The sequence below is a fragment of the Scyliorhinus torazame genome, chromosome 11 (genome assembly GCF_047496885.1).
Source record: "Scyliorhinus torazame isolate Kashiwa2021f chromosome 11, sScyTor2.1, whole genome shotgun sequence".
Classification (NCBI taxonomy): Eukaryota; Metazoa; Chordata; class Chondrichthyes; order Carcharhiniformes; family Scyliorhinidae; genus Scyliorhinus; species Scyliorhinus torazame.
In genome coordinates, this window is record NC_092717.1 from 60,730,645 (window position 1) to 60,743,459 (window position 12,815).

At 44.3% G+C, this 12,815-nt stretch overlaps 1 protein-coding gene across 1 annotated transcript in view; it reads left to right on the top strand.

Annotated features, from left to right (window-relative positions):
- itga9 (integrin, alpha 9) overlaps nt 1-12,815 on the top strand; it is a 936,771-nt gene that overhangs the window by 710,671 nt on the left and 213,285 nt on the right. The window contains exon 21 of the mRNA XM_072467362.1: nt 6,942-7,031. Within this exon, the coding sequence (XP_072323463.1) occupies nt 6,942-7,031 (90 nt within the window). The remainder of the gene's footprint in view (nt 1-6,941; nt 7,032-12,815) is intronic.

Sequence of the window (12,815 nt, forward strand, 5' to 3'; positions counted from 1 at the left end):
GACGTGGCGCCGCTCCTAGCCCCCCGGGGGCTGGAGAATAGGGGGCTGGGAACGGCCTCCGACGCCGGAGTGAAACACTCCGGTTTTCACTCCGGCGTCGGGACTTAGTCTCCCGATGGGAGAATTGCGTCCCCTGTTCTGGTTGGCAATGCACCCCCACTCTCGTTTTTCTCAGCGGTGTGGGGTGGCTTCCATTGACAAGTGGTGTGAATAGAAAATCCCGCTGCCAGCAAACGGTGCACAACCGAGAATCCAGCCCATAATAAAGGCTATGTTTTTCAGCCTTGGCTTAGTTGATAATCATGATGTGGAGATGCAGAATTCTCCCTCAGTGTACCTGAACAGGAGCCAGAGCGTGGTGACTAGGGGATTTTATCAGTAACTTAATTGCAGTGTCAATGTAAGCCTACATGTGAGAATAATAAATATTATAATTATTATTAAGCTCATTTCAATACATTTGCATATAATTAGCAGGCTTCTCTCTAACAAGTTCTCAAAAATGGAAACCAGGTGAAGGGAATGTACAGGGGCACACAGGCGAGTATAGCCCCTGGGGGGAGAGGAACATGCCTGAGCAGTACCCTGGCACTGCTACTTTGCACTACCCTGGCCCTATCCTCTGGCATGGCCCCCCAGGGTCAGTGTCACGGGGGCCCTTATCAGTTGGGGGTTCCCCCTGTGCATGTGTAGGGGGAGGGCTCCCATGTCTGTGGCAGTGGGGAGGGGGGGGGTGTCTCCATGTGGGGTTGGGGGTTTCCTGTGTTTTATATTGGAGACTGGGCACCCTTTATGATCTCGGGATTCCCGACTGCCGACTTTCTCCGGCCCCATACCGCCAGCATGCCGGCATGGGCCACGTCTGCAGATTATTTCTGCAGAGCGTTGTGGTCTTTACCGACTGGTAAACCCTCAGATCCAGTGGTGTCAGCACACTTTGGTAGTGATATGATGACATCACTCACAATTTGCCACTGAATAAGGATGTCTTAACATAACACCCTGATGTCACAACACCATACAATGGGCAAAATGAAGGGTGAATCAGTGTAAATACAACATTGGAGGCCACAAAGACTAGGAGGGTTGCTGGCTTCACTCACTCTCCTGAGACCTGGGCTGCACTGTAAAACCAGCTTCAGATTCAGCCCGATATTTTATTCGCAGGAACTGGGAACATCTTTGAGTTCAGGAAATATTCATCTAAATGAAGAGACATTTTTTCATCTGTGCACTTTTTAATGATCTGCATGAGTTGAGAACTGGGTTCCGGGGGGAGAGAACCAATGAAAATTCTCAAGATTTATGCCTCTGGTCAGAATTCTAAGCTCCATTAAAGGAAAGTTGGTCTTTGTGCTAAATCTAGTTTAAGCCCCTGGTTCCCTAGGATTTGCATGCCAGAAATATAGAAACCCATAGCATAAGCCACGATAACCTATTTGGCCTTGACATTTCAAGGAAAGATGCAGCAAGCAATCTTTAATTTGTTGACTTTGTAATCCGCTCCTCCTATTGGGATCAGCTATTAATTTCACAATTCATCATTGTTACAATGCTGTGGTTAGTGTAGCTACCCTGGCTGTAGTTAGTATTGCGATACAAGTACTCGAGTGTTGTCCTTTGAAAAATAGCAAAGAATGCTCAAAGATAGTCCTGTGGATTTGATAACAGTTGCACAAAGTACAAGAGTTCAAATGTGAGTTGAGTTTCTTGGATGAAAAGTAACAATCAGAAAATGAGCAGTTTTAAGAGTCTGGCTAAACACTCGTAAGGATTCTAAGATTGATTCCATATATGGTAGAAATACAAACAGTTATTAGCAGAACTATCAACTTGCACTGACATAGTTAATAGTTTAAGATGTAATTACATTTTAACACATACAAACCCTCACTCAGCAAACATTTAAACCCACTGACATTTCGGAGCCTAACACAAACCAGGTACATTCGGAATATTTACACTGTAAATAATCCAAAACTATTTCCTGATGAACTTAATAGCCAAGCTCCATGCTTTTTGTGGAGTCAGGCCCATGTCTGCTGGATATAAGAAAGCCATCCCACAATGAACCTGGCACTGCCAAAAGAGGCCAAATGTTATTTTGCTGGAGTGGGTCCCGTCTGGCTCATTGGGGGAAAAAACACAATCTCATGGAACAATTCTAAAATTAGCTCTCTCTTTATTCAATCAAACAATAATTAGATTTGATTCAGCTTTTCCAAACAAAAAGGATGCAACAGTCAAATGAACGCTGCTCGATGTGTAGACACAAGATAATCAATTTTGAGAAGAGCAAAAGCATTGTGAAACAGTATAATATTCATCTCCCAAGTGTTTGCCTGTAATTTTGTTTCTAATAATTTTATATGCTCCAACATCTTAGGCTGACTTGTCAAAATTTAATGGGCTATTTTCAGCTAATATGCCTTTTGTGACTATTCCTACATTACAACAATGATTAAACTTTGAAAGTACCTCATTGGTTGTAAAACGTTTTGGGCATCCTGAGGTCACGAGAAACACGATATAAAAACAATGCTGGGCTTTTATTGAGACAGGGCCAGTTTATAGTGTTTACCAGATTTCCTCGTTTAGACTGGCGCACAAACACTCGCTGACTCAATAGCCACTTCAACTGCATGAACCTTGGCCAGCCATTCTCTGGGGCTTTTTCTTCTCACTGATACTTATTAGGCACCTCACTGCATTGGAACGCTAGTTCTTTAAAGAGTTTGTGTTTGGGATTATGAGAACTTATTCAGACAACGAATTGCAAGTCAAAGATGCTTGTCAGCTGCTTTTGGCACTTGGTCAAAATAAATCCTGCCACGGTGGTTCTCACCCTTATCTTGCGCTGTTTGATTTGGATTCAAAAAGGTCATTAGTTAATTTGTCCCATTGTGAATGTGAACCCTTTTATTGTACATGGGAAGCTGGAGTAACTGAACAGGTCTGTTAAAGCCAGTAAGCCGTGGTGCTCTTCCCCAGACTGTTTTGCCAGCATCCCCAATGGGAATTAATTTGAAAACATTTCAATGCAGCTACTGTGATAATGCTAGCATTATGAGTGGAATACTATTAGCTTTGGCGTACCCAAAATATTTTGGCAGGCTTTTTCTACCCACAACACATTGGCATCATTTATAAATCGAGAACACATTTTTCCATTTTACCCAAAACAAATGTTCCAAACATCCATCCCATAAACATGTGCACCCATAACATGTTGTCAGCCCCGAGATGCCCAAAATATTGCTAACCTGTGCATATTCAGAACAACTTGCCAACGTCTGTGTATTAAAAGCATTGTTATTCTCTGTGTACTCTGAAGACATTTCAGCCTCTGCATATTCAAAACATATTTCCGTCTTCTGAATACCCGGAATGCATTGGTGTTTAATGAGAGCCCAGAAAAGGCTGTCGCCCAAAACATGTCATCACATGTGTGCCCAAAACATGTCACCTTGTATATGCTCAGAACACATAACAATGTGTCTAGAACATGTTGACATCCTGTGTGTTCCCAAAACACACTCGTTCTGTGTTCAGAAAGTGTTTTCACCATCTGTGTGACCAAAATGCATTGTTAACTAAGGGTACATGGTCACCCTATAATATATATATATATATTAGGAGCAATTTATATTTGTGGTGACCAGATTTTCACTCCCAAGGTGGGTACAAAGCAACATAGGAATTAGGAACAGAAATAGGCAATTCAGCCCTTCGAGCCTGCTCTGTCATTCAATCAGATCATGGCTGATCTCTTCTTGGTCTCAAATCCACCTCCCCACCTGTTTCCCGTATCCCTTTAACCCATTTTAAAAAATCAGAAATATATCTATCTACTTCTTGAAACTATTTAGTGACTCTAATTCCACCGCACTATGGGGCAGCGAGTTCCACAAATTCACCACCCTCTGCGAGAAGTAGTTCCTCCTCACCTCAGTTCTAAATCTACCGCCTTTCAACCTATATCTGTCACCTCTCGTTCTTGATTGCCCCACAAGACGTATTTTGAATCTGATTTCCATTTAGATAATAACTTGCCTTTCTATTTTTTCAACCCAAATGGATAACCTCACACTTATCTACATTAAAATGCATCTGCCAAATTTTGGCCCAATATCCTAGCCTATCTACATCCATCTGTAAATGTTTTATCTCCTCTTCACTGCCTGCTTTCTCCTAGTTTAGTATCATCCGCAAATTTTGCGGTGTTACAATCTGTCCCTGCTCAGACCATAAGACATAGGCCACTCAACCCATCGAGTCTGCTCCGCCTTTCAGTCATGGCTGATATTTTTCTCATCCCCATTCTCCTGCCTTCTCCCCATAACCCCTGATCCCCTTATTCATCAAGTTTGCAGATCATTTATAGCTTATGTCAGGAAATTTCCCAACTTGGCACACCTGCCTTGGTTGAAATGATCCTATTCGACCCAACTTACATTCCAGGGAGGGTGGGTTTGAGTGACCCTGGACAAAAATTGCAGAGGGGCCACAGGAGGAGACAAATGCTGAGGCATACTCTTTAGAAGACCAGACCCAATTCTCTGGAATGTTTTGGACAATGTTAGGCCGTCTGGATCTCACTCTTCCCACAGTCTTGACCTCACCCATCTTCAATGGCCCTTTGTACTCCCGCCATACCGCTTCATTCCCCCATGCCACCTCCATAGCCATTTACCCAGTATCCACCATGGACAGAGCTCAATATTTGGAAATGAAAGGACTCCATTTCTAACAATCAAATAGAACTCTCACTCATAAACACTTGAGAGTGAAAAAATCTCTCATACAAAAATCTGATTTTAAATCTCAAATGATTCATTTCTTTCAAAACATACTTGTATTCAGACCAAATATCAAAGACATCTAATCCTTTAAAAGCCTCTTAAAACTATCAATCAAACTGTGAGCTCAGAATTCCTTGCTGATATAATTTTGACTTTTGAACCTCGTCATTCATAATAACATAATAATAGTCCTTGGGGAAATGTCTAAAAAATAATTCTATTGAAACTGCACGACTAGATAAGCAGTCCAGCAGTGAATATATTTTAATTCTTACTTATAGCTTAAGCCTGTTACCTTTCAAGTTTCAAGAAGAGGAGATTTAATACCCCTCAGATTATGGCACTTAAACAGACCATATCTGCCCTTCAAGAGCATTTACATCCATTCATTCTTGACATCCAAACTGCGGGCTAAGGCCATTGACATAGCCAAAATGGGGTGTGTTTGAACTGAGTACAAACAACCCTCCCAAGTTCAGGTTTCCCTCCTGTTTGAGTCCTGTCCCACCCCTTTCCTCCTGCAACAAGAATGGGATCTGTAGAAAATAGAGATGGGATTTCCACATTTGGGTCCTGCCCGTTATTTTTAAATGTCTGAGGACTCTGTGAATCATTAATCATAGAATTTACAGTGCAGAAGGAGGCCATTCGGCCCATCGGGTCTGCACCGGCTCTTGGAAAGAGCACCCGACCCAAGCCCACACCTCCACCCTATCCCCATAACCCAGTAACCCCACCCAACACTAAGGGCAATTTTGGACACTAACCTGCACATCTTTGGACTGTGGGTGGAAACCGGAGCACCCGGAGGAAACCCACGCACACACAGGGTGAACGTGCAGACTCCGCACAGACAGTGACCCAAGCCGGGAATCGAACCTGGGACCATGGAGCTGTGAAGCAATTGTGCTAACCACTATGCTACCGTGCAGCCCTGGGCATCACGTGAAAATCCAGCCCTGGGCATCACGTTTGCTATACCTGCCCAGTTACCCCAAACAATCAAACCATTTTCATGATCATGCCTCATTTGGATGAACTTGATATGCTACTAGATCTCATTGAGCGCTAACAGGCAGCTGACCTTTTAGGTTTAGTTTGAACATACACAGTCTCTGTCTGACTATAGAAGATGAACCCTCTCCAGCGTTAGGCTCTGACGTTGCTAGACTAACTTCTCCAGAGAAGGATAGAGAGACAAACACAAATCAGAGTGCTCCCTGACCCCTTCCTGAACTTTGTGTATCAAAATGAGGCTCTCAAAGATCCAGCTTGAATGATAAACTCTTCACTCCCATTGATTTATATAGCCTCCATCAGTTTTCATTCTTCAGATTTTCAATAAAACCTTCAACTCCAAAACCTCTCCTTTTTGTTTTCTTCAGTTCGACTAAATAGCTTGCTTATCTTCCAGTTTCCAGTCCTTCTGTACCTAAGACATTAACCGGTGTGTATTTTTTAGAGATGCTAACTGACCTGTTTTAAGATTTTCATTTTTATTTCAGATTTATGGTATCCTTTTATTAAAATATTGTGACACGTACGAGTCCCTAAGCTAAAATTTGGTGGGTTTTGTTCCTCTTATCTTAAACATTAGCTTTGATCTATGAAGCAGAGATTAATTTTGCTTCCTATACACTGGGATGCAAGTCTCTTGGGTTCAGCAGCACATTACGTTTGGTCCATTCATCATGACCTTGAGGGCTTTGAGCCAACAGAGCGTTTCCAATCTGTTTATGATAAAATTCAGTTGACATTGCATTTGAATCTGGTAATCTCCCATTGCCTTAAATGCCCTTCCTAATCCAAGGGGACATTATTATCTGTCGACAAAACTCAGATGATCACAGTATTCAAAAGCACTTTTCAGAAATGTTGAATGCTGCAGCTGATATGCGATTATGACTTCTACCACTCAAACATGAGCAGCTTGAAAAGGTATAAGCTATCTTTCAGATATTGTGCCTACAGAGCCAACTCAGTAAATTACCCCCATAGCACCATATTTTGTCATGAACCCAGCGTTTTAATTACTTAACTTCACATTGTTTCTGGTATGATAGTTTGAAATGTCTAACTTCCTTTTATTTTTATGTTGTTGATGCAGCCTCTGAAATAGGTTTTACTTCTTTTCTGCAGTGGTAATGTGGAGCGAAATGAATCTCTGTTTGACAACACCCTCATCCTCACCATGCCGTTGAAACATGAAGTGGACACGACTATCACAGGGTAAATTTGACCAACATATTGGCAAGATTTCAGAATATTGCTCGAAGATAATTTTCCACAGACAAGGTTATGGGTGGGATTTTCCAGCCTTGTGCAGGCAGTGACATGAGCGGGACGGGAAAGTTTGGAGAGCCAAATGGTGTCGCGATGGAAATTCCTACCCTAAAGGGTAGAAATTCAGGTGCGTGCATTTTGTGATGTGAGGGGTGTGGGAATGGTGTGGAGATGAGAGGCACCTGAATAGTGAGGCCTAAGGGGCCTGATACGGGACCGGAAGCCCGTTTAACATCAAGCTGGAGCAGTCAGCCAAGAATTCAAGATTAAGCCACTGCTGAGAGTGGGGGGGGGGGGGGGGGTGTTGGAGCAGATACTGGAGATAGGGCAAAGGCGGTTTGATAGGAATGGAGGTCGCAGTCAGGTCAGAGGTGAAAGATGAGGCATTGCACAACAATTTGCTTTCCTCTCCTGACCTTACACTTAAAGCAAAAATTGTGTGTGTGCTCTTTGTATGTCATGGAAATGAGGAATAAAAGGAAAGAAAGTGAAGCTGACAGTTATTTGAGGTATGGAAAAGAATGGAGCGAAATCCAATTGTAATAGGTTCGACAGCAACAGGAGTTGAAGGAGATCAACTATAGACAACTAGGTTATGGAACATCCTGAGAGGTGGGAGAATGAAGTACCAAGTAATAGATTAATAAGAGTGGAGGGAGACCTGATCGTACTCGGGTACAGAGTGATTGGAGAGGGGGGGGAAGGTGTTTGAGTTACAGAGCAATGAGAAAGGCAGATCTCCTGATAATACTCAACACAGGAAGGACTGGAAGGAGGTATTAAACTTTGTCTCAGTGTGCAGTTTCCAAAGGATGTTGCAGGCCTTCAGTATTGTCAGATGACTTCCTCTTTCTGCTTGTGCAGAGGAACGTCCACTGCACTGTCAAAGTTAATGATTTATTAATAATGGGTTCACTGACTCCTGGGTCATTCCTCAAGTGCCAGTTTGGAAAATGCTGGCTTTGATCTTTCTGCAGCTTTCTGGTGAAGGAACCTGCTGTTGAGTAATTAACCCTTTGGACACTGCTAGCCCTGTGCTGCTTTGAAGATATGTGACAAAGACTCTTGTTTGTGTACGGTTCACCGCACTTAATGGACTGGTGGCAGGGCACGACTTCCACTTGTCCCTTTGATTCCACCACAACCCTGACCTGTTTTCCTGGGCGGTGGTTCATTTTTCATCCGTGATGTGCAGAAAATGTTCTCTTGGAAGTGAAAATTCAGTGGTTTCTATGACGTGCTGATGATCCACCTTGCCAGTTAATTGCTCGAGCGCTGAAAACAAAAATGAACCCCTTCGTCTTTCACCTCCTGTCCATCCCACCCTTAGTGGCTAAACCTAGGCCCCATTCTCTCCCTCCTAGACTTTAATAACATCGCTGAAGCTTTCTTTCGTGGCTCGGTGTATTGTTCCTCATACAACTACTCTGTAAAGTGCTTTGAAACATTTTGCACATTAAACTTACTACATAAAATGCAAGTTGTTGTCACAGTGTAATTTATTATATATAACATTTATATGTCAAGTATTCACACTCACTTTTACATTGTTATCAATGTATCAATTGTATAAAGGTAAAAAATTCTGATGTTTTATATTTTGTTATTGATCAACTCAATAAAAAATGCAGGTGCATAGAACATAGAACGTTACAGCGCAGTACAGGCCCTTCGGCCCACGATGTTGCACCGAAACAAAAGCCATCTAACCTACACTATGCCATTATCATCCATATGCTTATCCAATAAACTTTTAAATGCCCTCAATGTTGGCGAGTTCACTACTGTTGCAGGTAGGGCATTCCACGGCCTCACGACTCTTTGCGTAAAGAACCTACCTCTGATCTCTGTCCTATATCTATTACCCCTCAGTTTAAAGCTATGTCCCCTCGTGCCAGCCATTTCCATCCGCTGGAGAAGGCTCTCACTGTCCAACCTATCTAACCCCCTGATCATTTTGTATGCCTCTATTAAGTCTCCTCTAAACCTTCTTCTCTCCAACGAAAACAACCTCAAGTCCATCAGCCTATCCTCATAAGATTTTCCTTCCATACCAGGCAACATCCTGGTAAATCTCCTCTGCACCCGCTCCAAGGCCTCCACGTCCTTCCTATAATGCGGTGACCAGAACTGTACGCAATACTCCAAATGCGGCCATACCAGAGTTTTGTACAGCTGCAACATGACCTCATGACTCCGGAACTCAATCCCTCTACCAATAAAGGCCAACACTCCATAGGCCTTCTTCACAACTCTATCAACCTGGGTGGCAACTTTCAGGGATCTATGTACATGGACACCTAGATCCCTCTGCTCATCCACACTTCCAAGAACTTTACCATTAGCCAAATATTCCGCATTCCTGTTATTCCTTCCAAAGTGAATCACCTCACACTTCTCTACATTAAATTCCATTTGCCACCTCTCAGCCCAGCTCTGCAGCTTATCTATGTCCCTCTGTAACCTGCTACATCCTTCCACACTGTCGACAACACCACCGACTTTAGTGTCGTCTGCAAATTTACTCACCCACCCTTCTGCGCCTTCCTCTAGGTCATTGATAAAAATGACAAACAGCAACAGCCCCAGAACAGATCCTTGTGGTACGCCACTTGTAACTGAACTCCATTCTGAACATTTCCCATCTACCACCACCCTCTGTCTTCTTTCAGCTGGCCAATTTCTGATCCACATCTCGAAATCACCCTCAATCCCCAGCCTCCGTATTTTCTGCAATAGCTTACCGTGGGGAACCTTATCAAACGCTTTAATGAAATCCATATACACCACATCAACTGCTCTACCCTCGTCTACCTGTTCAGTCACCTTCTCAAAGAACTCGATAAGGTTTGTGAGGCATGACCTACCCTTTACAAAGCCATGCTGACTATCCCTGATCATATTATTCCTATCTAGATGATTATAAATCTTGTCTCTTATAATCCCCTCCAAGACTTTACCCACCACAGACGTGAGGCTCACCGGTCTATAGTTGCCGGGGTTGTCTCTGCTCCCCTTTTTGAACAAAGGGACCACATTTGCTATCCTCCAGTCCTCTGGCACTATTCCTGTAGCCAATGATGACATAAAAATCAAAGCCAAAGGTCCAGCAATCTCTTCCCTGGCCTCCCAGAGAATCCTAGGATAAATCCCATCAGGCCCCGGGGACTTATCTATTTTCAGCCTGTCCAGAATTGTCAACACCTCTTCCCTACGTACCTCAATGCCATCTATTCTAATAGCCTGAGTCTCAGCATTCTCCTCCACAACATTACCTTTTTCCTGAGTGAATACTGACGAAAAATATTCATTTAGTATCTCGCCTATCTCTTCAGACTCCACACACAACTTCCCATCCCTGTCCTTGACTGGACCTACTCGTACCCTAGTCATTCGCTTATTCCTGACATACCTATAGAAAGCTTTTGGGTTTTCCTTGATCCTACCTGCCAAATACTTCTCATGTCCCCTCCTTTCTCGTCTTAGCTCTCTCTTTAGATCCTTCCTCACTACCTTGTAACTATCCATCGCCCCAACTGAAACTTCACACCTCATCTTCACATAGGCCTCCTTCTTCCTCTTAACAAGAGATTCCACTTCTTTGGTAAACCACGGTTCCCTCGCTCTACGCCTTCCTCCCTACCTGACCGGTACGTACTTATCAAGAACACGCAGTAGCTGATCCTTGAACAAGCTCCACTTATCCAGTGTGCCCAACACTTGCAGCCTACTTCTCCAACCTAGCCCCCCCAAGTCACATCTAATGGCATCATAATTGCCCTTCCCCCAGCTATAACTCTTGCCCTGCGGTGTATACTTATCCCTTTCCATCACTAACGTAAACGTCACCGAATTGTGGTCACTGTCCCCAAAGTGCTCTCCTACCTCCAAATCCAACACCTGGCCAGGTTCATTACCCAAAACCAAATCCAACGTGGCCTCACCTCTTGTTGGCCTGTCAACATATTGTGTCAGGAAACCCTCCTGCACACACTGTACAAAAAACGACCCATCTAATGTACTCAAACTATCTCTTTTCCAGTCAATATTTGGAAAGTTAAAGTCTCCCATAATAACTACCCTGTTACTTTCGCTCTTATCCAGGATCATCCTCACCATCCTTTCCTCTACATCCCTAGAACTATTTGGAGGCCTATAGAAAACTCCCAACAGGGTGACCTCTCCTTTCCTGTTTCTAACCTCAGCCCATACTACCTCGGAAGATGAGTCCCCATCTAGCATCCTCTCCGCCACCGTAATACTGCTCTTGACTAGCAGCGCCACACCTCCCCCTCTTTTGCCTCCTTCTCTGAGCTTACTAAAACACCTAAACCCCAGAACCTGCAACATCCATTCCTGTCCCTGCTCTATCCATGTCTCCGAAATGGCCACAACATCGAAGTCCCAGGTACCAACCCATGCTGCCAGTTCCCCTACCTTATTTTGTATACTCCTGGCATTGAAGTAGACACACTTCAAACCACCTACCTGAACACTGGCCCCCTCCTGCGACGTCAAATCTGTGCTCCTGACCTCTATCCTCTCATTCTCCCGTACCCTAAAACTACAATCCAGGTTCCCATGCCCCTGCTGCATTAGTTTAAACCCCCCCAAAGAGCACTAACAAATCTCCCCCCCAGGATATTTGTGCCCCTCAGGTTCAGATGTAGACCATCCTGTCTGTAGAGGTCCCACCTTCCCCAGAAAGAGCCCCAGTTATCCAGAAATCTGAATCCCTCCCGCCTGCACCATCCCTGCAGTCATGTGTTTAATTGCTCTCTCTCCCTATTCCTCATCTCATTATCACGTGGCACGGGCAACAACTCAGAGATAACAACTCTGTTTGTTCGAGTTCTGAGCTTCCATCCTAGCTCCCTGAAAGCCTGCCTGACATCCTTGTCCCCTTTCCTACCTGTGTCATTAGTGCCAATGTGGACCACGACTTGGGGCTGCTCCCCCTCCCCCTTAAGGACCCGGAAAACACGATCCAAGACATCACGTACCCTTGCACGTGGGAGGCAACATACCAAACATGAGTCTCTCACGATCCCACAAAATCTCCTATCTGTGCCCCTGACTATCGAGTCCCCAATTACTAATGCTCTGCTCCTCTCCCCCCTTCCCTTCTGAGCAACAGGCACAGACTCCGTGCCAGAGGCCCGTACCCCATGGCTTACCCCTGGTAAGTCCCCCCCCCCCCACAAGTATCCAAAGAGGTATACTTGTTTCTCAGGGGAACGACCGCAGGGGATCCCTGCACTGACTGCTTCTTCCCAGTCCCTCTTACAGTTACCCACCTATCTCCAATCTTTGGTGTAACTAATTCCCTGAAGCTGCTATCTATGACCCCCTCTGCCTCCCGAATGATCCGAAGTTCTTCCAACTCCAGCTCCAGTTCCCTAACTCGGTCTTGGAGGAGCTGGAGATGGCAGCACTTCCTGCTGGTAAAATCAGCAGGGACACTAACGGCATCCCTCACCTCAAACATCCTGCAGGAGGAACATTGCACTCCCTTCCCTGCCATCCCTCTAACTTTCAACCAAGATCTGGCTAACAACTAAAATTTAAAAATAATAATAATAATAATACAATATGGTACTTACCTCACACCAATGGGTTTTATTATTAGGTTAGAGGAGGAGGGCGGGTGGGAGACACTACATGTGTAGTGTCTCGGGTTTCCTCTCCACCAGAATTTATTGGTGAGGGACTTCCCAGAAGTCCGCGGGT